At 36.5% G+C, this 24,073-nt stretch overlaps 1 protein-coding gene across 2 annotated transcripts in view; it reads left to right on the forward strand.

Moving 5' to 3' along the window:
- STK24 (serine/threonine kinase 24) overlaps nt 1-24,073 on the forward strand; it is a 61,286-nt gene that overhangs the window by 13,501 nt on the left and 23,712 nt on the right. Inside the window, exons 1-2 of one of the 2 annotated variants that reach the window (XM_049815989.1) lie at nt 3,771-3,885; nt 15,630-15,767. Coding sequence is in view for 1 of the 2 variants with exons in the window: in XM_049815988.1 (XP_049671945.1) it covers nt 3,655-3,885 (231 nt within the window). In the remaining variant the exon portion in view is untranslated. Of the gene's footprint in view, nt 1-3,654; nt 3,886-15,629; nt 15,768-24,073 lie in introns of those variants that run through there. The other variant, XM_049815988.1, reaches the window with a different exon arrangement.

Genomic DNA, 24,073 nt, shown 5'->3' on the forward strand with positions numbered 1-24,073 from the left:
GTTTTTGATTTGCCACAATATGCGTTCTGTGACACAGTTTGAAGGAAATGTTTTAGTAGTAGAGATCTAGCTCCTTATTAAACAAAGTGATTAGCTTTATCCTTTTGCAGCCGATGCTGCTGTTGTATTCTGTGGTTTCTAGCAATATTCAGTGTGCTCAGCTACATGAAGGCTCTTTTATCGGTTCCCTTATGTTAATGTTAGTAGGAAAAAGCTATATGCTTAGTGAAAACTTGCAAAGAGTAGATTCAGCAAAAGTGTAGTGACAGAATCTGTGGAAGATATTTTCTCTATTCAGTCATACAGAGAGAATATTTATGAAGCTATTTGTTTATTTTGGCTCTGTTGGAAGTATTTACAAAAACCGACAAAACTAAATTTGGCGAGAATCCTTTTCAGGTGTGATCCTGGAAAAATGAATAGGAATTGGCCACTCATGTACTTTCAAATTCAAGCAGTTCATTATGTATCTGGAGGCCTGATCTTACCGTTTTGAAATAGAGCAGAACATTAAAGAGAGGCCAACTGGTAGTTTTCCAAAAACATGGGTTGCCCGTAGTTTAAGGCTCTCACGTCAAACATCTGGTCTCCTGAGAAGAAAATTCAGACCTTCTTACAGAGCAAAAGATTTTTTTTTTTTAAACAACTACTACCTCTTATTGCTCAGAGCAAAATTCAGGAATGGCAACTTCTAAATTTTAAAACTAAGAAAAGAACTTACAAAAGTTCTGACTTGGGAAGGAAGAGGTGTTTTTTTGTTTTTTTTTTTTTTTTTAATTAGAATTAGTAATTTGTCAAGGAACTTGGAGAAGGAACTATTATTAATTTTAATTATATTAATTCCAGCTATTACTGAACAATTAACATTTCAAAAGGGCTGCAAAATTTTAATTGTAAAAAAATCAAATGGGAACAAATCTTCCTTGCTTCTCAGAACTTCCAGGAGCAGTTATCTTCCCTGCTTTTCTGGAATTATTAACACAAAATGACTCGGAAAATGTTCTTTTGCAGTTGTTTTATAAAACTGTCAGCCTAATACCAGAATCCCAAGAGCCTGACACTGTAAAAATGAAGCTGTGAGAGTTCTGCAAGCCTCTGAAGACTGTGGTGTCATGAAGTAATGGACTTTAATATATGATCGTAATAGATGTTTGGGGGGTTGAGGGGAAAAGGGACAATAGGGGGTGAATACATATAGCCAGCAGATCTCAAAGAGCTGCTGGCAGGTAGGCCTTGTATTTTTCTCCATAGGAACAACTGCAGTACACTGCAACAGAGTACTGCTGGCTTTTTAGTCTGTGGAGGTGAAACACTGGAATTTCCTAGGCAGCTGTGACTGGAATTGGTTTGTGACTTACCCAAATGCCTTTGTAATGATGTAATGCTTAGACTCCTGTGGCTAGTGAATGGAACTAGAAGACTTGTGTGGATGGATTAGGCATGCACAGCTCTCTACAGCACATCATCTCGAATTCTAACACAGTATGTATGAAAGCACAGACTGATAATTGTCTTCCACAAGGGAAAATATTTGATGCAAGTGTTAAGGTTATTTTTATTCATGGAGAATTCTCAGAGAAGACTGTTTCTAATATTGACAAAAGAGCATTCTGTGGGGCACAAGGAGAACCACTACAGCATGATTTGGTTCCTAGTTTTGTGATCTCTCATAAATGATGTCCCAGGAAGCATGTGTAAGGGCTAGTGTGTAGCTAAAGGATAACTACAGTTGCTGGAAGACATGAAGTGCCCTGTTCTGGTTTCCAAGTGGGAGATATGTATTAGCATATTTTGTATACAGTATTTAATAGTGTGTAATAGTATGTAATTCTCATTACATTGAAATTAACGGAGGAACAAGCTTCTTTTAGTGGGAGGGAGTTGGATCTCTTGCTCTGTTCCTTTTAATAGCAAAAGGGTGATAAAACACCATGTCCCTTCTGTTTATTTCCTGAAACTGACTTTGGATAGAAACATGGATCAATAAGATGTAAATCAGGGGGAAATTCTTGGTGCTGGTGAAGTCTTGCAGTATACTTAGAAGAGTATTTTTTTTTTCTTCGGACTGATCTCACCAGTGATCTATTCCTAGGATGATCATCCGAAAACTGTTATGTCTTGTAGATTGCTTTAAAGTATTAGAAGTAGTAGTGTACTCACAGTTTGCGCCACATGATGACAGAATCCAGACTGCTCCACAAACACACTGCTGAAGAATTGAGTGGGACCAGGTACCTGGTCATCAAAACACCTAAGTCAGCTGTGAAATTCAGATACCTCCAGACAAACTAAAATATCTTCTAGACTGTCTTCCTCTTGGGGCTACATGGGTTAATTACATAACTTTTGAGATGTGAGAGGAGAAATAGACAGAGGTATAGGTGGGAGATGCTCTACAAACTAAATCTGATTGTTAAAGAGAAAATGTTGGCTAAATGCATGTCAGTGGTAACTTAGAAATTATTCCCCTCTTTATGCTTCTACAAAGTTTGGCTAAGTATAAACTGTGTGGTTTTGTGCTTATTTAGGCATTACTGAGTTTTTCTTGTATGAGCTTTTTTCTATATCAACAATGTATTTTCACTTAGCATGAACCTCATCCTCTTAAGAACAGTAACAAGTCTTTTGAAGTGTTTGTTTTATTTCTTAAGGAAGATATTCTAAGTAATCCTATCCTATTTTTCTTCATTTCATGACTATTCCCTCTACCTATGACTTTTCCAGTTTAACTATAATTTATGTATATTTTTGTTAGCTATAAAGGCTCCTTGCTGTTAGATTAAGAAGGTACACAATGGAATTTATCATCTGTGCGCTGAAAGCGAGAAGTGTAAGAGCAGCAGTAGCTAGCTGAAACTTGACAGTGGTGGAAAACCAAATATGGCAAAGTGGTCCATCTAGGTCTTACATTTGCATATGTAGGTGAGCACTTGTAGTTTTCATACGACTGTTCAAATCAGGATGACTGGGAATGGGATGTATTTAGGAGTGAATGAGTTTACCGAACTGAGAGGAGAAAAACAAATCCTGCTCCAGAAAACCTTAGTGTCAGGGATAAGGAGGAAGCATGGCAGTTCATGCAGGTGATCCATAGTAGGAGAAAATTGAAGAGGATTTCTTGTCACATCAAAAAAAAAAAAGGAAATAGTAGTTTGTGCACTGCAGAGTGGGAACAAAATACTTAAAAGGATGAGATATGTGAAAAATTCAAGAGAGTAGGACCGTGGGTTCTGGGAAGGAACCAATTTCAAGAGAAAAGGCTAGACGAAAGGTTTACTTTTATTGGTAGTGGTATGTGATCTATTTTGGTTTTAACAGAAATCAAATCTTTGTGAGGATCTTTCATTCTTGGTACCTGGCTGCAGTTTATTGACAAACAAAAAGAAATTGAAGTAGCAGCACTTTCTGATGCCAGATAGGACAAAACCGTGTCACGGGGACAGTGTTAAATTTGTGCTTTATATACAGGGAAGCATAAACGTTGCAGTGTGTGCATGTAAGGGATGTAGGAAGAACATGTTAATTATGGAGATAGAAAAAGAATAGCTAGATAAATAGGAATGTGTGGAATTTGAAGTGTTTGTTGCCTTTAAAAATATTGCATTTCATTTTAATGTTACAAGTACTGAGTAACTTTTCTCTTATTTTTAACAGACTCTGAAGGCAGATCCAGAAGAACTGTTTACAAAACTGGAGAAAATTGGTAAGGGTTCTTTTGGGGAAGTTTTTAAAGGAATTGACAATCGGACTCAGAAAGTGGTTGCTATAAAAATTATTGACCTAGAAGAAGCAGAAGATGAAATAGAAGACATCCAACAAGAAATCACAGTGCTGAGTCAGTGTGACAGTCCATATGTAACTAAATACTATGGATCCTATTTAAAGGTAAGATGCTCAGAGATGATGGTGATTTGATTTTATAAGTAATTCTTTTCTAAGTTATCCAATTGTGCCTGTTTTTCTTGGCAATCAGACCTTAGTTGAAGAAAAATATTTTTTTGTCCTTTCAATTCTAAAGAAAGAATGAGTTACTGCATTTTGTGAAGTATGTGACAGAACTTAATAGAAATAAAAAAAGCACGTGTCTTGCTATTTCTGTACAAAAATAAATTAAATTAATTTAAATAACGTCAATTTGTTAAGCCTGAGTAATACGTTTAGATTCTCTTAATATTAGGAGAATGTAACTCTAACTGTTGTTTAAATTCAGAAAATATAACCTAAGTCTGCATTTGAAGTGTCAAAACATTAAAAACAATGTAATATCAGCTGTTTTGTGAAGCTTGAAAGTTTTTGTCAGGGTTTGATTAGTGGCAAAGCTTAGGTATCTTTTCAAAGGAGACTGAACCTAGCCTTGATCTGAGTGATTTAAAAATTAAAATCTAAAAGTTAATTTATTTACACATGAGCAAACAGCACATTAGCTGTAAGTGAAGCTAATGGATGGGGTTTCCATTAACTGCCTTCTGAATCTGTTTCCCTTCCCTCCTCCTGCCATATTAATTAACTTCAGGGTTCAGTTCTAAGTGTGTCAGATAGAGGTGTTTTTGTTTATATTTTTAATTGGATGGATATAGTGATCTGTTACCTCTAGAAGGTAGTGAAAATATCTGGAAGCTTTTGGTACTACTTTATTTCTTTGGTCAGACTTTGTCCCCATCTGGATAGCTCTTTCTTTTATAACAGTGAGATGGCAATCTAGATAAAGAGCTGGTTCTCTTGACAGGGTTTGAAGTTACAAAAAGGCAGAAAATAAAATTAATTTTCAGTCTGCTTTTGCTTTTGTGGAAGCATTCTGTTTGTCAACAAAGACATGAAGGTTCTGAAAGGGGGGACCCTGTTTTATCTCTGGTTTTCTGAGATTGCCAGTTAGTTTCCAAAGAAAAAAAAATGACTTTTTCTGAATCCAGGAGATGCATTACTATAGGGAGAGACAGTTTTTCCTTTCTTCCTTGTGCTCTGAACTGGTTTGCTTGGACATTTTATCACTGAAGGCTTTGTGAATGGTTTCAGACCCGATAACTTGTCACCAATACTGGATTTAAAAGTTATGTATAGTTTAGATCTCAGAAACATCAGAAGACATATAATTGAGCACAGTAAATTGGATAAATTTTTCATCATGGCTTTTATTACTACTTTTGAAATTTCTCAGTCTAGGTTTGGTAGTGAAGTGAAGTCTGGCAAAAAGGAAAAAGTATTTCTCTCCTGGACTCTCTCTGCTTCAAATCTGTTAATTTTAGAGGAGGAACACTAAGATCTTATAGGATAAGTGAAATAGAATACAAGAAAAATAGCCGGAAGTTTGATGGGAATGCCACTTAATAGTTTTTAAAATGTGTAATAGCACTGTGCCTGAAAAAGAGAATCCAATGCCCAAATTTGAACTGACTGAATGTCAACATTTTGTGAAGATAGTATGGCAACTGTTGCTTCTCGTGATTGAAGGAGAGAGGAGGCTGTAGTGCTCAGTAGCCTGAATGAGTTTGGCTGGATAGAAGTGTCATTAGTGAAATTTGTGCTTATTGTTGTGAGGTGGACCCTCTGAAAATACTGGTACTTTGTGCATCCTTTCTGTCGAGTTCAGTAGCCTGTGAATTTTCCAACTTGTGTCAATTTTCTAAGATGCTTTACCAACAGTGGCTATGTATGACTTGGTTACTTTTGGAGGAAAGTACAGTTCTTTCTACAGCTAGAAAAATGTACAGCTAGTTATGTTTATTCATTACTTCATTGTGAATGTATGTTGTTTTGCAAGACACTTGGTACTATAGAACTTTTGGTCTTCAAAACAAAAAACCTCATTTCTTTATGCTGTTAAAAATTAATATGTGATGGTTATTAGGTGATGCTGAAGTGAGAATCTTTGCAAAGGAAACATTTTGCAGATCTATTAGCTTTCTAAATTGAGAGTTAGGTCGTCTTATTGGATAGTAATAACGTGTTATCAGATATATATATTATTTGCTGCAGATCTTTGTTGTGTTTGCAAGCCAGGACTGCCATATGTAGTTCTAAGGGTTTGATTGTCTTTTAACTCTATTTCTGACAGTGTGATAATCTATCACCAAGGATGTTCAACACGTTAATTTTCCACATCTTGAGTGATTAGGAGACATAATTTCTTCCATGATTGTACAGTTTAGCAGTAATTACAAGAAAGATATTAATGTTTTGTCACAGAATGCTTACTTCAAAGAAGTTCAAGTGGGAAAATGGTAGGATCTTAGGTTATATTGCCAGCCACTGCAGCGATTGTTATTCTCTAAAGCCTGTGCAGTGTGATGCATGCTGGCCATGTGTCTGGTGGATCTTGGATAGTATAGATAACTCTTAAATTGATTTTATATAAATTATTTTGGCAGACAAACAGCAATTCGAATAACAATTTCGATCTCTCTCATTTTTTTCCTTCTGGCTCTAGATCAGTCTTTGTTTCCCTAGGTTTCTTGCATATCCTTTGTGAGCTGAAGAGGTGTCTTCTATTATGTAATAACTTTTTTCCTAAGTACTCCCATGTCAGTTGTTAAGTAGGAATAAGTATCTTCTATGAGAAATCTTTGGTATTTATTTTGTTATAACAAGTTTCAAGGTACTGGAACAGAAAAATTTCTCTCTCATTTGGGACACTGCAGGCCGGATGATTAATATTTCATGTCCCTTTCTAGAACAAGCTTATGTAATTGCAGTATACCTGCTCTGAAATCCTTTAAAATGTTTGACAGATTTTAAGACGCATTCTGTATTGTCAGCAAACATGATTAATCGGCATTGCCATGAAGACTTCTGTATTTTTGAAGATTCTCTAGGTAGCCAGAATGGTTTGTGGGATTTCTTTGTTTGGTTTTGGTTTTGTTTTGGTTTTTGTTTGGTTTTAAACACCTGAATAATCTGTCTTTGAGAAATCCTTGTATTGTTCTTCATTCTCTGTCATTCCACAGCTCCTTCAGTTAAGCTACATGATTATACATGCTAGTGTGTTAAGGGACCTGTTGCTTGAAATCTTAGAAGGCTTATATAACACTGCTGTTACTTGCCTGAGGCCTCTTACTGTCTTCAGATGATGTTTGTGAGAATAGCTTGTCAAGCTTTTGGTGTCTACTGCTTGATATACATGGAAGTACAACTTGAAATGAGTATTATCATTTAATGAGTTAATGACAGTTACTTTGTCCTAGAAATTTACATTTTAAAAAAAATAATTAATTTTTAGCTACTTTTTAGAGTAAGGTGATATAGCCAAAAGCCTTGTTAAATTTACTTAGTCTAGAATTTTTTTGTATATCCTAACTTCATCTTTTCAGAAATGTGTTTGCTTGATGGAAAAAAAAATAATAAAAAGAGCTGTATCCAGAGACAAAGACATATCTGTTTGTGTGAGGTATTACTGCTTTAACACAGTGAGTCTTAAATAAAAAGCAGCTTATTGCTCGCATAGACCAAGTCTTCCATTCCCTCTAGACTTTGTTCTTTACGTTTGTTGTTGGAGGTTTGTGTGTAATTGCTGTGGTCAGAGTTCATTCAAATAGAGCAATAAGCAGTAGTGAAGTGGGTACCAGTTTAGGTTGTCATCCTGAATATAAATTAATTTGCAGAACATCTTTTTTTGTCAGAAACCCTAAGGTCTTTATATGAAACAGAAATGCAAATACTCCTTTCTAAAGCCACATTTTAAAATATGTCGTCATGTTCCCATTCTATTGGGACAAAGGGCTTTTGTCTACTGTAGGAGATAGTAACTAGAATGTTGCTCTTAAAGCGTATCACAGCAACATGGTTTATGTGGGTGCATATATCTGGAGGGACTGCCGTTCTTTATCTGCCATGGTGTGTTTAAAAACCTGTATCAATGTTCCTTAATGAAGTAGGCTTAACAAAGTAGGTAGTTATTTCTGTTATTTCCGTTCTGGGAACTATATCTATCCTTGCTGTCTTCCAAATGAGGGGTTCATCTGTTCCATCTATGATCTGGTTAAATGGTTCATGGATAGAAGAATTATAGTTCTTTTTAGATCCTTATAAAATTCATTGATGAAACTTTCCTGGGTCTGTTTACTTCCTTAGATTTTAGGTAGTGGCATCCACTGCCTCCTTTGTAATGGAATAAGGGTTCTTTGTGTGTTTCTTGTTAGATTTATTTTATTTTTTTATTTTTCTTATAAAATTGTCTGAAGTTATTTGCTGTCTCTTCTGAGTTTTGCCATGCTGTAACTCTGTAAAAGTATTGCTATGCTACTTATTCTAAAAGTTTTTTTTCTGTCAAGAAGCCTGTTGGCTCTGCTTTTTGCATCTTATTCTGCTTTACCAATTTCAGAACCAAATCTAACTAAGCTCTTAAGAAGTTGCTTCTCTTGTCCATTTTAGGCCAAGTTGTTTGGAATCTCTTTAATTTCCAAGATCCAGATGCCTCTCTAATAATGTTTCTTCAGTTTTGTTAATAACTTTAATTACTGGTTTATTATAATTTCATAACACTTTCATATTTCTTTGATCTTGTATTGTTATTCAGAATTATATAAGAGGAAATTAATTTATCTTTATCTTTAAATTGGTGAAGAATAACGTTTCTTGTCTTTTTTTATATATGTATGACATACATATGAAGAATAAAGATTCTTGGCTTATGTGTATGTGTATGTCACGCTCAATGCTGAGGTTAATATGTGTATATGGGCAATGTGTTTATAGATGTATGTATACATTAAAAACTCTTTAAATTCTCTGTCAGACTTCTATACTTATGAATATAATGGTAGAGCAAATGGTCACTAAGTAGTTTCAGCATCCAATGTAACTAGGTACAAGTGATACTGAATTGGTATTGAGCTAGTGTTGTAGTATGTATTTTAAAAAATATTACTGTCTCTAAGCTCATGTTTCTTCATCGTTCAGATGTGTTTTTCTTGCATACTTTTACGTTTTGAGATACCCTCTTTTGAACTGTTTAGAATACTTGACCCAAGGAGAATCAGACTTCTCATTTATTTCCCCCCTTTTTTCACTCAGGCAACTTCCCATATGTAAAAGTATTTTAAGAAATCTTAAAAAAAAAAAAAAAAAAAAAAAAATTATAAGAACTGATGCTGGTAAGGTTCATAAAGGATAGCTGCTGATAATTTTTGTTTTAGTCTTTATACCTGTATGGGTTTTTATTTCATGTCTAGGATATAATATATCTACTGCTGAAAGTCAAGCTGGTGTTTATATAGACTGCAAGAAAACAGAAAATAGTTTCTGGTTAAATTTTACAAATGACACAATATACACTCAAGAAAAAAAGGTGCTGCTTCTATGAAGTTGATTAACTGAGCTCTGTAGAACAATGAGTTCAGGCAAATGAAGTCTAGAAATAAAGATTTATTTTTGAAAAGCAGTGATTCTGAAAGTAATATATAATTTATTTTAGGTAATCAGATGAACATGGGGTTGGTAAGTAATGCTGTGGCTGAGCCAAAACAAATCTTGCGATGGCTAGGGCTTTGGTGTACACGGCATCAGTGAGGCCATTCTTGAAGTAATACAGCCAGCTCACAGCGTGTCTGGAAAGCTGTAATGCATTCAGTAAAGAGCTTCAGGAACAGTTTGAGGTTTGGAAAGCCTGTATGCCAGAGAAAGGCTGAAGTTCAGGCTTGATTTCGTTTATTCAAGAGAAGGTTTGGAAGTGACTCTGTATATGAAAGCTTTTCCATGTTTAAGTGGTGATAGTTCAGTGCTTTCTAATCTGTTACGCCAAAATACAACATGATGTAATTGCTGAGCGGTCAAGCTAAGCAAATTTCATCTGGTAATCACACACACTTTTTTAAAGGGAAGATAGCTTAAAAAGTTCATATGAGGTAGATTTTATGTCACTTGCAGTTGTTTTTTTTGTTTGTTTTTTTTTTTTTTTTTTTAATTTTTAAAAATTTGCCGAGTTTAAAGAATCTAAGCTTGCATGCTTTAGGAAACTCAAGGACATTAATGTGGATATGTTGAATATTCTTGCCACAGCATTCTAGGTAATGCAGCTTTGAATGTGGGTGTTTATACGTGACTTCAGTAAATTCTATGTCAATGTCCTCTTGCTTTACAGGTTTAACTGGTTTATTTTAACATTTACGAGCATCTCTGAACTGATGTGACCTTAAATGTGTACTGTGGGTCAGCCAGAAGTTAATGGACTTGGTGCATTCTGTCGTAGTTAGTATAGCAGGCAGCCTGTGTCAGGTTACTTCGTGATTGTCAGGGTGGGAGGGCAGTGCAGAGATTTCCGCTTAATATTGGGACTGTCGAATCCACTGCAACAGGGGCTGCTACTCAGCACAGGGAGAAGTGAAATGTGTCAGTAGTTTCTTGATGTTCCATCATTTGTGTTGTGTGCCAGCCCTATAGCAGCAGCTAGTGCCCTTTCAGACTTGACTTTTGCAAACCAAAGTCACTGAACTTTGGATGGGGGTTAGGTACACTTAAATGAAAAAGGCTCTAACTGTCTCTCATTTTGCCTGCTACTATTGCAGCCATGTTGTCGTTATTGCATTTAGTAAGGGGTTGAGGTGATGGAGTGCCTTCTCTGTTCTCTTGACCATAGCCAGATGGAATTGTCTTATCCAGTAGGAATTACTGTAGCTGAAATGAGAGGGAGGCAGGGACTGCAAATTCTCTCTTACTGTGACAGTGCTAGGAGCAAAACGAGGCACAGGTTCCTGTGAGGCAGTCCCTGTTCTGCTATGCTTACTTTTTTTCTGAAGCCCCTGGTAACCTGCTGTGTTCTCACCAGGCAGCACTAGCCTCCAGAGCTGAACAGGCATTGCCTTTGTTTGTCTGCAGTAATTGTGGAACTGGCATCTGGCTGGACAGCCCTGAAAGAGGTAGCAAAAGAGTTTCTGTAATGGTCCTGGTAGGCTTTCAGATCTAGTCAGCCTACTGATTTAAAGAACAAGTTGAAAGCTTCCATTGATGCAGCCCCTAACAGCAGTAAATAAGACAAAGGCAAAAGGGTGTGAAAGAACTGATGAACTCTGTCTATCTGTAGCACAAGTGGTTTTGCTGTGAGGCCCTGTTTTCATATTTAAAAAAGTTTGGTCCCTTCTTGTTGCAGAGATGGTTACCTTGCAACTCTGAACCTTTGCTGCCCATAGTCTTTACTACTTGAGTCTTTCCCTGTAGCCATTTGTTGTGCTTTTTAATAAGAAAGTCCCTTGTTTGCGTTGTCTTTATTCAAAGATATTGTTTTGAATGCGAATTTAGAAACTTTTTATTCCACTACTTCCCTTCAGCAGTCCAAGGGATTATTGTCACTTTCTAGAATCTGCATCATATTGTCCTATTTTTCTGCATCTGTGGAAAAACCTACCTAGTAAACAATGTTTACCTCAAGAATTTTCCTGTTTATCGGTGTAATCAGTTCCACACTGTTACTCATTTGTGGCTAAGTAATTCTTACTGTACGAGTGTATCCAGATTGGGAAGCATCACTAGTATATCTCAAAAAACCCCTGAGAGTTCGTAATAACTATATTTTGTATTACCTGACATACAGGTACGTAACTGAGTTGATTCTGATCTTATTTTTAATAAAAATTCAGGAAGCTCAATGCAAAATACCATTTCTTGGGAGTAATATGTTTGTGTTGTGCTTGTTGTGATGGCCTTAAAAGCTGCCTCTGTACTGCTCTGATTGCTGGCTTCTGTATGGTATGAAATACTCTGTTCATAATTTCATGTTTTGGTACCTGCCTTTAGGAAGATCTAACAGGTAGCTGCCGCTGAAAAAGGCAGCAACAGTATCTTGTTCCTCATCCTGCTTTCATGTTCCTGTCATTTTACTTGTATTGGACCTGTTGACTGTAGAATGACTTGGTTCATCTGCGAAACAAGTTTCTCCAATGCCTTCTCCTGCCCCTTCCAAAAGTAACCCGGCTCTTGAAAAGAGCAAATCCCAAACCCTCACACATTAGCCAGTCCAGACCTGTGGCTTCAAAATTGCTAGGTCTGGTGAGAGAAAAAAACCCCAAACAAACAAAACGTGGAGTTGGGTGGCCCTGAAGTTGGGAGGTGGGGGAGAGAGAAGAACCATGAATTTTGGTAATAGCTTGCTTCTAGATGAGCTGTAACATGAAGCCTTGTATTTAGTTTGGCCATACAGGTCAGGATGACATAGCGTTGCTTTCTAATACTATGTAATATTGTTTACGTCAAACGTCCTCCTGTTTCTTGTGTGTTAGCTGCTACAGTTGCTGCGGGCCTGTGAGATATCTGAAAAGGGAGTATTAGTATGGTATCTAGGTGCAAGCTTTTTGCTGCTGCTGCTGAAAGGGGAAGTCCAACTCTGCCTTGCAACTGGCCACTTCCTCACCCTAGCAGCAGGGGTTATTTCAACTTTCAGTGAAGTGGTTCAGCTCGCTAAGCAGGGGACTAACTTCCTTTTTTTTTTTTTTTCCCTCCTTTTCTTTCTTTTCCCTTAAGGATGGGGGAGGATTGTACACTGATGGTTCAGATTGGTCTGAAGTTTTATGGGAGCACACTGTGAAATTATTGTTTATGGAACTTCTTTGATCAGCCAACAGTAGTGCTGAAAGAAGCATGTGTGTGTGTGTATGTATTTGTGCCCAGGTTTAGGTGGAGTAGTTCCATGGGCTGGTTCCCCATCTTGTTGCCCAAAGCGGCTTCCTGGAACAAGGGTTTTCAGCTAGAATGTGACCAATGGCACTATCAGGTGGCTGCCAGTCTATTGACCAGATGTTCTCATGAACCTCTAAAAGACTTGCCATTTTGATTGAATGTACCTCTGTCATAATCTTGTGCTCTTACATAGTTACTATGTTTGTGTCATATTTTTAATGTGAACATTAGGTAGTTTGTATTGCTCAGTTAACTTCCTTTTACATCAATATACTTCAGCATTTATACAGTTCTTTGGGTCAAATGGATTCTTCTAGGTCTTCATATGGTCTGTATGGAGATAGTTGTATAAAAGCAGAAAAGTCACATTCTTTACACATATGATGGAATATTATGGCATGTTACAGAGCATGTTAATAAGCATATTAAAATGGTTGAATGTAGAACTTTCAGAAATTATTTGGAAAAAGTTGGTTAGAGTAAAAAATATTGAACTTCAAAAGGGAAGTTCCATGGTGAATAGGTTTATGGACTGTATTAGTTCAAAACTATTGCAGTTCTTGTATTTAGGAACCAGTGTTTTCAACTGAATTCTTAAGGTTCTTTCCATCTGTTTTTTTCATTATACTACTAAAAGTGTAAGCTGTTGCATAACATTTGGGATAAAAATCATCATTTGGAGTTACTGAGGCTTTCTCCCTCTCTACCTTCTTCAGCAGTTCCTTGAAACATCAATTTGTAAGAAGGAAACAAAAACATAGGGGAGGAAGACAGTATGGAAATGATGGGTGTGAATAGAAGGTATTTTTAGCAGTAATTAGAGGTCAGGGGAAGAGTTGTAAAGAGAAAAAGTGGAAAATAATAAGGGGTTTGCAGAAAAAATTATGTGTGCTTGGCAGAAGTCCGAGTTGAAAAACCTGGGCAGTTCTAGGGCCGATACATACAACTTCCTTAGTAGTAAGAGTTTTGAAGAAGGATTTGCCTGTGAATATTCTGTAAAGGAAGCAGTGGAATTTAATAGCAATGTGAATGCAGAAGGTGAAGGGAAAAGGGGAGTAAAGATTTACAGGCTGCAGAGCAGGGATGTGAAAGATCTTGGAAGTTGTATATACAAGTGGTGAAAAGAAGGATTAAACTGACAGGTGGATTGATATTTCTGCAGGGAAGTAGTAAATTTGAGTTGTACCTTTCATTTTGAATTTAATTGTATATAATGGGTAAACAGGAAGAGATGTCAGCATTAGAGCAGTTGTTTTCTGGACAGTAGAGGTGATGGGGTTCTTGTGCTCATATTTTCTGTTGGAATTTTGTTTCTGGTCTAGAGAGGGGAGTAATTCATAAAATGCCTGAGTGTTATTGGTGTGAACTACACCAGTTAAATAGGTTTAAGATACCTAAGTGCAAGTAGGGTGACATTTTCTTGGAAAAAAAATTATTAATCTCGGTATTCATCAGATGCAAGGTTCATTTGTTAGTTCTGCTTTTGTTCTAATGCAATTTATCTGGACAAATTAATTCTGTAAAGTAATGCTGATTTACTTTTGCTTCCAGTTTCCCATTTTGGGACTTAGTACAGTTTATTAATAACCGTTTGAGTTATCTCTCAGTAATATTCAGTTCCATATGGAGCTTTGATAATGGGTTACATTTCTGTGTTTCTTGCCTTCTTTGTGACTGTCCATAAGAGGTGAATAGATGAAATGTTGGGATTGTCATAGAACCATGTAAGTCACTTGTTAATCTTCATGTGTCTCTTTAAATGGACTTCCTGGGAAAAGATCTGCCACAGATTTCAGTTAGGTCGTGTTCCCCTCCCCCCCCCCATAGGTAATGACTAGATAGGCATGGTTATGAAGTAGTTATTTGGCTGGTGGACAGGGAAGCGGGGGAAGGCTATTGTCAGCCTCACTAGGTAGTAAAATAATTTAACAGTAAAAAGGATAATGGTTGTAAGGGACAAGATTTTTCACTCTCCCAATGCTGTTTTTTGAAGCGAGAAGAGGGAAAATGGGCATAGGCAGGTGGGAAGAGAAAGAGTGTGGAGTTGTGTACGCTTAAGTGTTCTGAAGAAGTGGTTATGCAGTCCTTTAGGAAGTGAAACGTGTACAGTTCTTCTGTTGTATAAGTTTCTTGTGTTTACTAGCTAGGAACTGGTTTTACAGCCAATACAAGAAATATGTGTCTGCTTGCTTCTACTATAATATACTTTGGTAGAAGAATTACAAACCAAGATTGCCCATTAGTTTGGAGCTCTGGGAAACCATGTGCTTAATATGACATGTCTGGGCTTGTGACAGCTGGGCTATAAAGATCCATTTCTATGGTGGAAGGGCATGTGGCCAGGAAATGTGCTAAAGAGGCTGTGAATATGGACACTGTTAGAGATGACTCACACTAAGGAAAACATGGAGCTCGTGGCTCTAGCATGTTGGCATGCAAACACAAAAGTCTGCTAAATGTTCTGCAGAAGGAATCTTTTATCAGTACTGTGACAGAACTTTCATTGTTTTTTTTTCCTAGCAAGTGGTTCTGCAAGCTCTGTAATGACTAGCTTATGGCAAAAAGAATGCATTTATGGATTAATTGTATACTGCTGTGGTAATTGTAAGAGGTAATTGTTGAAGAGTGACTGCTGCATTAGATTGTAGAATACATTGACTAGTACGTGTGTCTAGAAATGAAAATGTGATATTGTTTCTTAATCTGAAGAAGGCTGGAGTTTCGGAGTGTTGGAAAATGATTCCAAAGGCAAATAGCTTTTTTTTTTGGTACATATGTACATGCATAAAATACTGTATACTGAGGTGGTTCTGCTTAGTCTGAAAAATCATGTTGCCTGTGTTTTTCATGGAGTTCATCGTGTCCAAACTGGAATGAACAATTCTTCTCTTTCCTTAGTCTCTGTTCTGCATTGGCTACCCAGCATTTATTTTTTTCTTTGTGGTTGAACATGTTAGATGGCTGACAAACCTTGATTAAAGGACATAAATGCGCCACATGCAAAACCACAATGATTTCTTTGATTGCAGGGACCTTTTGGCCAGCTTGCAGTAAGGACTTGTGTTTAGAAGAGAACATTTGGGCTCATCTGTATCTCCCTCCCCTCAAAGGGATGGCAGCCCGAGGACAGCTAGCATTCATCCTGACGCCAAGAGACTTCAAAGGAGGTAAGCGCCTCAGAAATGCTCCCCAGACAAAATACTTCTCATCAGTCCTACACCTCAGCGTGGTAATATTCTTTAGTACAGCATTACCATCTCCTAAAGGTTTCTGTTCATCACTCCTTCATGAAATTTTTTTGAGAATTCTGTGAGGCCTCATCAGCTGGTTGCAGCCCCCTTAAGATTCATGGAGATGTCCATTGCTGTCAGTAATCCTTGTCCATTTGCTTAAGAATGTTCCCCCAGTGTAAGGGAAGAAGACATTTTATACTTCCTGGGTTTGTACTCAGACTTATGCTCCCCTCCTTCCCTTATTTTGTTTTTCATATTTTGGATGAGGTTCAAAGTTGAGCTTTTCTCAATTCATGGTCCTTAAGGTTAAAGTCAGGGGAAAAAAATCCCAGACAAACCCTGCTCGCTCCACACAGTTTTAAAAGCCTTTTTTAAAAATGGATCTCTGACTGATTCCCTAATATCCAGATGATTTCCACCTGATTCTTTGTGTGTTTAAATTTCTAGTGAGCATTATCCCAGAAAAGTTCTGTAGAAACAAATTACTGTATTTCATTCTGGAGGGAAATATGTCCTTAGGATTTTTTTTTCTTGTTAGAGATGCCACCTAGATGCAGCACAGCTGTTTGTCTTCCAAATGTCTATGGAGTAATTATTTAGTAGAAAGAGCAATTTAAAATAAAAAGAAGTTTACCTTGACATCAGAAGTTTAAACACAAAAATCCCATGTTAGCTTTTTTTACTTATTTTAATTTTTTTTTATAAAAGCAGACTTTTCAGGGGTGATTTCCACCCCTTCCCCACCTACCTTCAGGTCACTTGTATGAATACTCAGCTATAGATCTTGCTTTTCTTGTTCTTATTCCAGTAAACGTTATATGAAACACACTAAGAATATGACTGGAATCATAAGGAAGAACTTTCTTGGGTTTTGTTTATTTTTTTTTTTTAATGGGAATATTTGGGCATGTAGTAGACCAGTAGTAGATATGGGTTATATGTTCGCTGGACAGATTCCCCCCCCTTTCCCCCAAGGGTGCAGATTTGGAGAGCATAGTTAGCACTCAGACCATTTAAGCTATATCTGTTACTAAGTCCTGTAAAGTTTTGCCTTGTTTTTTCCATTTATGATGAGAGCATATTATTTAGCTATTAGTTTGACTTCTTTAAACCTAAGTAAGAGCTTTCTGACTGTGTAGAGTACTATTAATAACTGCCATCTAGCCGCCTTATTGGGCTCTGCCGTATAAATACAAAGGTTCTGTAGATTGTAACTGAAATATGTTGAGGTGGTAAAGAAGCAGATAGTCCTATGAAATACTATCCCACCTGATTCTATGCTTACGTAGCTTTGGAAGAGATTTACTTATGGATATTATGAACAACTTGCAGATCCTTCAGACTTAAAATGTTTACAGGTCCTGGCTATGTTGATAGATTTAAATTAGCTTGGGTTTTGCTTGACTGTGTTCAAATATTTGGTGGTTGTTGTTGGTTTTTATGGGTTTGGATTTTTTGGTTTTTTTTTTGTTTTGTGTTTGGGTTGGTTGTTTTTTTCCCCCAAATGCTGAGATTTCTTTTACAGTAGTCAGCTTCCTTAGTTTCATTAGAAAACTTTCTTTTGTAATCTTCTACACGTTTTTTGTTGTTCACCTATAGGAATTTGGATTTTTTTCTTAGTATATAGTCTTTACATGATGTGTTACTTATATAGCCCTTCTGCTGGGGTTCAAAGAGGCAAAACCAATATTCAAATTCAAGGAAGGAAACTTTCAGAAAACTGAAAATCTTTTTCTGGGAATTCTAACACTTCTTTTTTATCTCTACAAGGTATTACAGAATGCACCAAAATGAGCAGTAGCACACTACAGCTTCTGTAAATCTTACCAGGTTCATTCTGTTCCTGAAAGACAAGCTAAATCACAAATATAGTTTATTAATGGGTTGCACCCCCTCCCTGTGAGCAGATGAGAAGGAAACAAAGGCACCTTTTATTTCCTTCACTTGAGTGGCCTTATAAGTGTCAGTGAAAGTGGAGGTGTTTTTGTTTGTTCTTGTTTTTTCTGTGTTTTTTTTTTTTGTAAAATAAATTCAGTCTTATGCCTACTTCTCTAGGATCAGCAAGGAAGAGTAAAAACAGGACTGAGACTTGCTAGACTGCTTTCTAGTCTAAAATAAAGTATCTGTGGATGGTCACGCATTCTGATAAAATGAGAGACCAAGTTGTGGGTGGGAACTGTTATGTTGTTTGGAGGCTCTGGAATTCACGAAATACTTAAAGAATTCTTTTCAAAGGTATATCTAGTTATTTCTTTGTCAGTTTTTCCTGGAGGGAACTGATACTCAAAGCAATATTCTTTCTCTTTGGAGCCTCTCAAACTTTATAGTAAAATTCAATCATTCATTTAAGAGAGATCAATTTTAACTGTTCTCTTTAATAGTATACTAGATGATCTGCTTTGGCATGGCTCGATTTTTTTTTTTTGCTCATACTTTCTTGATGAATAGATTGTCTTAATCTGTATTTCATAGCATCTGCTTTTGCTCCTCTTATACTTCAAAACCCTGATGCTGGATATTAATTTCCAAGGTTAAAGATAGCTAATTCACTGCAGCTGTTGGTGTTTCAGTTATTTTTCACCTAAGAACACTGGTCAGTACTTGAAGACTCTGCTCTAAAACATGGACCATTTGTTGTGACAGGATGAAGGAAGGGGAAGGGGAGGGAGAGGATGATTTATCCAGAGGGTATCTTTGGTGGCTAAGACAACCTGGGTGTCTTTAGCCTTGTTCTCTCATAAAAATAGTTTCTCTTGTTCTTCAAAACCAACAGTTGTCTTTCCTTGCCATCTTTCAGATGCTCTGAAACAAGTGTCTTTAGGAAATACTATAGTTTGTTTTTATTTAATGAAATCTGTAATGACATAAGCAGATAGCTTCCCCCTTTATAAAATGATACAGTAATCTATACAAGCTTGTGTTGTAGTAGTAGGTGGAAATAGACAGAAGAATATTAGCAGATGAATAGATTGTCAAAAAAAACACTTCAAGTGAAGGACTAACTGCATGATGAAACTCAATATGCTTCGTAGAAAGTGTTGGAATGATGGTGGCATTCTTTATTCCTTGTAACAAGGCTGGAGAACTTTTTGTTCATCAGATATGGAAGAAAAATACTACTTACTGAGATTGCCTTTAAGAACAAACTATACTGTCTTAGAAAGGTGGTGTGAATTGACACTGAAAGATCCGCTCCCCCCCCCCCCCCGACTTAGTCTTCTGTGAAGACAGTTCTGAAAGCTTGTAAAATCATTATAACCTTTCTTGATAACTGTTAAACAGTCATAGGACCCTAGATACGGAGTGGTAGAATTGGTTTGTCTGTTTGCAGTGGAAAGGGCTTGATTATTTACTACTTCAGAATTGGGTACCCACGGTGTTCAAATTTTGGAGAAACTGCAGTCTAAATAACTTTCTTTGGCGATCAGTAATTCTACCCTTGGTCACATCCCTTCTGTCAAAAGAGTTGAGCAATCCAACAAAAAAATCCAGCAAAAGACACTGAGCAATCCAGCTGGCATCTGGATGGGCTGTTTGAAGTTCAAGGATGCATTGCTTACCTCCCTGTCCAAGGATTGCATACTGGAAAGAATAGAACAAAAGCAGATAGTGGTATGCTATTCATTCTGCACTGTTAACAGATGGCAACACTGGGTCTCGTTCTGATTAGATTTAAATTGAACCAATAATATATATAGGTACTATTTATAACTAGTCAAGAAATGACAGGAATTGAGGTGATGAGACAGAGCTGTATGTATTCCTTGCCAAAACCATGCATTTGCTGAGTAACAGTAATAGCCACCTTGTACTGTTGAAGAGCTCCTGACAAATGGTATCTGTTCTAATACTAATCTGTGGGCCTAGACATTGAACAGTCAGCTAATAGCTGGAGAGTTTGCAAATCCCAGTGAGTTTCAAGGATCTAATGGCAATACATCAACTCATAGGTGCCTTCTCTCTAAAGCCTAAAATAATAATTTTCTTGTGTATGTATTCTTTTTTTTATGAAAGGATAAGCTCCAGGCAAAGGGCATTTAAAATATTTTGGCGGTCTTGATACTTCTTGATACATGTTTTCAGATTTGAGACAGTTGTCAACATTTACTGTTCTTGTGGAAAGGTTTGCGCTTGTCCAGGAGGAGCAGGAACCACAAATATCTAAATGCCTTTTCCTGTCACTGCCTTAATGCCTCATTTATGGCATCACACAAAACTTAAATTTTTTCTGATCGACCTGTATCATATCTCTGCGTATAAGCTCACAGATGTCCATGTGAGTTAATGAGAACTCACATGCCAGGGTGTGCCTATTCTTCATCCTGTAGAACAAGACAGTGACTACTGTGGTGACTTGGTGTTGGAAGGAGATGGTGAATGAATAAATTGTGCCTGAAGCTGAATTTGATGATTGTGAGGAAAGGAAAGCATTTTGAAGAATTCAGGTATATGAGCGATCATATTCCTTAAGGTGTATTTCTTGTTGGTTAATAACTTCTTCCTGTTTTTATGAAGGGTGTTGGAGTGATAAATGTTTTCAGATCATGTTAGACAGGTGGTTTTGTGCTTCTGTCTTCCGTGGCTTGCATGGCTGGACCTTCTTTGTTGGGGGGGTGGTGGTGAGAGACCATCTTTGCTATTATGTGATTCTGCCACCTGGTGGCTTTGTCGAGCAGCATGGACTTCTGATGTATGGTTAAAAGCGTAAGTGTGAAGAGATCCTGAAAAAAAAATCCTTTCCTTCCAAAATAGGGAATCAGTGGGCAAGTTTTCTTAAAGTAGGTATAGAAGACAAGTTCCATGATCTCTGTATCATGTTTTTGAAGTCAGACATTTAAGAATCAGTGTGCAAGTATTTGAGAAGCTTCTGCTTGCTACAGCTGTCAAACTTCCCTGGGTGTTTTTATATATGAAGTTAACAGAAGACAAATCTCCATGAGGAGTGGTAACAACCTGTAGCAGGAATGCAACTTAGAGAGGTCATCCTGTTGCATACATTGTGTATCTCAAGTTTTTTTAATATGGTTTCTTATGTTGGAGAATCAGTATGAATATTAATACAAATTTATACCAGTATTGAAATATAAGTCTTTCTGGCCCATATTACTTTGGCATATATACCAGTTAAACCGAAATTTTTATTAAACAAAGTATCACACATCACACTGTGCAATGCATTTCAATTTTGGAACTAGTTCGTTCTTTTCAGATTAGTTGAAGTTCTGTCCAAGGTATTCTGTTTCTGTTTTTCAGTACTGTAGGTTTTTCTACTAATCCAGTGATGGTAAAACTTTTAGTATATAGATCAACTTAAGCTAGTTCTTATTTTGATTAGCAAATCTGTTGTGTTATTTCAATCAGGTATCTAATTTCTAGCTTGTGGTTGTTGACAGAAGTTAAAGTGCTTATAAATATAGATTCTAAGTGGAATTTGGAGATGGCTTGTCTCCAGAACTAAACAAGCCTTTTATACGTATTTATAAATACCCTCTATTCTGCTGCTAATTGTGTACCATAAATTGAAGGTGGGAAATACCCTTTCTCACAACAAATTTAAGGTGGGAAATTATCTTTCTCACAATAGGTGGGGGGATTTTATTTCACTTAGAAACAAACATGTTCACTGTTGTGTTAGTGTTTTCAAATTGCGTTGGTTGATTTGCTTGATTTAAGACTCTTAGTTGAATTCTAAATTACTGTACAGGTCACTTGGTGCTTTTACTTCTGAGTCCTTGTAGTCCTTCTCTTTTGTGACTCTGTGTTATGTTTTCCTCTGCAATCTCTACTTCCCTCAAGAAAGGTGATTTAGAAACATTTTCATCAATACATACTGTGGCTTGATTGCTTTAGGTCAATCTCTCCTGTATAATATCACAGTGCTAAGAAATGCGGGAACATGTTCTTCATGTAAAAAAAAAACCCCAAACAAACCAACAACAAAAAAACCCCAAAGCATCTCTGAAGATAGGCCTCTCTCTGTTTATTCAGATGTTTTACTAACTTCGTAAGGACTTATAAACAAACATTTTAATCTTGATTGCTTATTTCTGCATATGTCTTCTATACTCCTCTGGTTTTGGTTAAAATGTACTTCTAGACTCTAGAGGAGTTTTTTGGTGGATGGCTTTTTTTTTTGGTGTATAGTCCTTGATTTTTACATATTAAAAGTTCTTTACTTACTGTAACTGCACTTATTTTACAAATAATTTCATGGTGTAATAGTTACTTAATGGAGAATATTTCATTAGAGGTAAAGCTGCTGTTGTAAGATTTTTGTGTGGTTCCAGAGTTAAAATCAGAAGTCAGAACTCAAGAAGAGCAAACTAGTTTGGAAAGGATTTGTAGAAACTCTGCCTTTCTGTATCAAAACTTCTTTTGGATTCCAAAGCTGTTCCTTTCCTCAGTTTCATGACATCAGGGGAAAACCTCTTGTTCCTACTGTGAAAAAGGAAATGTTCCATGTGCCCTCATTAATGTGCTCATCTATGTTTATAAAGAAATAATGATCCTAAATTTGGATTGATGACTCACCATGGCTTCACTGTATTTGGAAGAAAATTCAGTGCTGTGTTGTGACTGATGCTTAAACGAAGAAAACTGGTCTTATTTCAGACCTTAAAATGGAGTACTGAATGTTGCTAGTCTCAGTATATAAGCATAGCATCTTCTTGAAAATATAAGTGATTATGTGTAATGTATAATTACTAGTCTAGGCTATGGAAAAATATTTAGTGCTTTAGGTGTTCTATTTGAGAGGAAAAGTGGGAAATATATACAGAAGAATGTGAGAATTACAAGCAAAAAAGAATTTGGGCAGCTTTAAAAAGGAAAGTGACAGTAGGTGTTAGGGAATGTGAAGCGTGCCAGAGATACTTGGAAAGGAAGGAAGGAAGGAGGCATGTTGCTCTGGTGATGCCAAAGTCAGTTGATAGTAGTGCTCTACTTACCTTGCACTGTTATTACAAGGCATAAAGTAAGTATATATAGGTTACTGGCTCTAAGGTAGAATATGTATTAAGCAAGTCATTAAAACTGTCTCACCAAAAGCATTTCTTTGCTTTTTCTTGTTAAGCAATGTATGCAGATTTTAAATAAGAAAGCTAAAAAAAAATTCCAGCAAGCATTAGTCAAAAGTGATAGAAAGATTCACTGCAATAGTAATTACATCTGTTCAGATACTTCATACGAATGATGAAAACTTACAAAAAACCCTGAAAATGTCCATGAAGTTGAGTAATATTTCTGTGGTGAGGAGGAGGAACCATAGGGAATTAAAAATTACTTTGAATCTTGGGCTACAGATATAAAGATGTCATAATTGTAATAAGATTGCTGTTGCTTAGCTTCCCACTGGGATACAGATACAGTTATGTGTGTGTGTTCCCTAATTGCATTTCCATGGTTTACTTGCTTTAAAATGTAGTATTACTGAGTTTACTGAATCCATGGCTTTTACATTGTAGATTCAGACATGGGGCTCCAAGCAGTTTTCAGGAGCAAAGACTGAGCAAACCAGGAAAAGAATTGAAAAGGATAAATATTGATTTAAAAAGACTATGAATTGTATAATTTGTAGCTGTATAATTGTGTTACATGATTGTGTAACTATGTAATTAAAATAATATTATTAAATGTGTTTTTTTGGTTCTTTTCTGATACTTCTAATTTCTAATTTTCAGCTGGAGAATTTAGTAGCTAGATTTATAGAGAATTTATCTTTTGGGAAATGATATCTTATTTCAAGTTGTTAGCTCTTTAAATCCACAAGGTAATTGAGATGATGGAAAAGGGAAGATGCATCTCTTATTGACTTCTTGATGAGGTGGGTTTCTTTTTGTTTGGTTGGTTTTTCCCCCCTTATTTGTGAGAGGATCAGGGGCTTCATTTGTTCTACCTTGTTCTTTCCTACTGAGGCATTTCCTTTGAAATAAAAAGCAGCAATACAGTTGACGTGTTTGCGTTTTACGTTTAATTTTAATAGTAATTTAATTTTGCAGGCACACAAAATTTGACTATTCAGGCAATTTCATGCAGATTTAAAAGACGTTATCAGGCTGAAGCAAAATATGTATATAAAATTTTGATCAAGTTTGGGAAGACCTCTCAAGATGAAATTACTTACTACAAGATGCTTCTCAGAAGCTTACTTGTTCTGGAACTGTTAGGATCTGGAGCCTTGAAGGGACAGGCAAAATCTGAGAAACTCTTAGTAGCGAACAAGTATTTCAGTACTATAAGGG

Source organism: Accipiter gentilis, chromosome 13, assembly GCF_929443795.1.
Source record: "Accipiter gentilis chromosome 13, bAccGen1.1, whole genome shotgun sequence".
NCBI classification, from domain to species: domain Eukaryota; kingdom Metazoa; phylum Chordata; class Aves; order Accipitriformes; family Accipitridae; genus Astur; species Astur gentilis.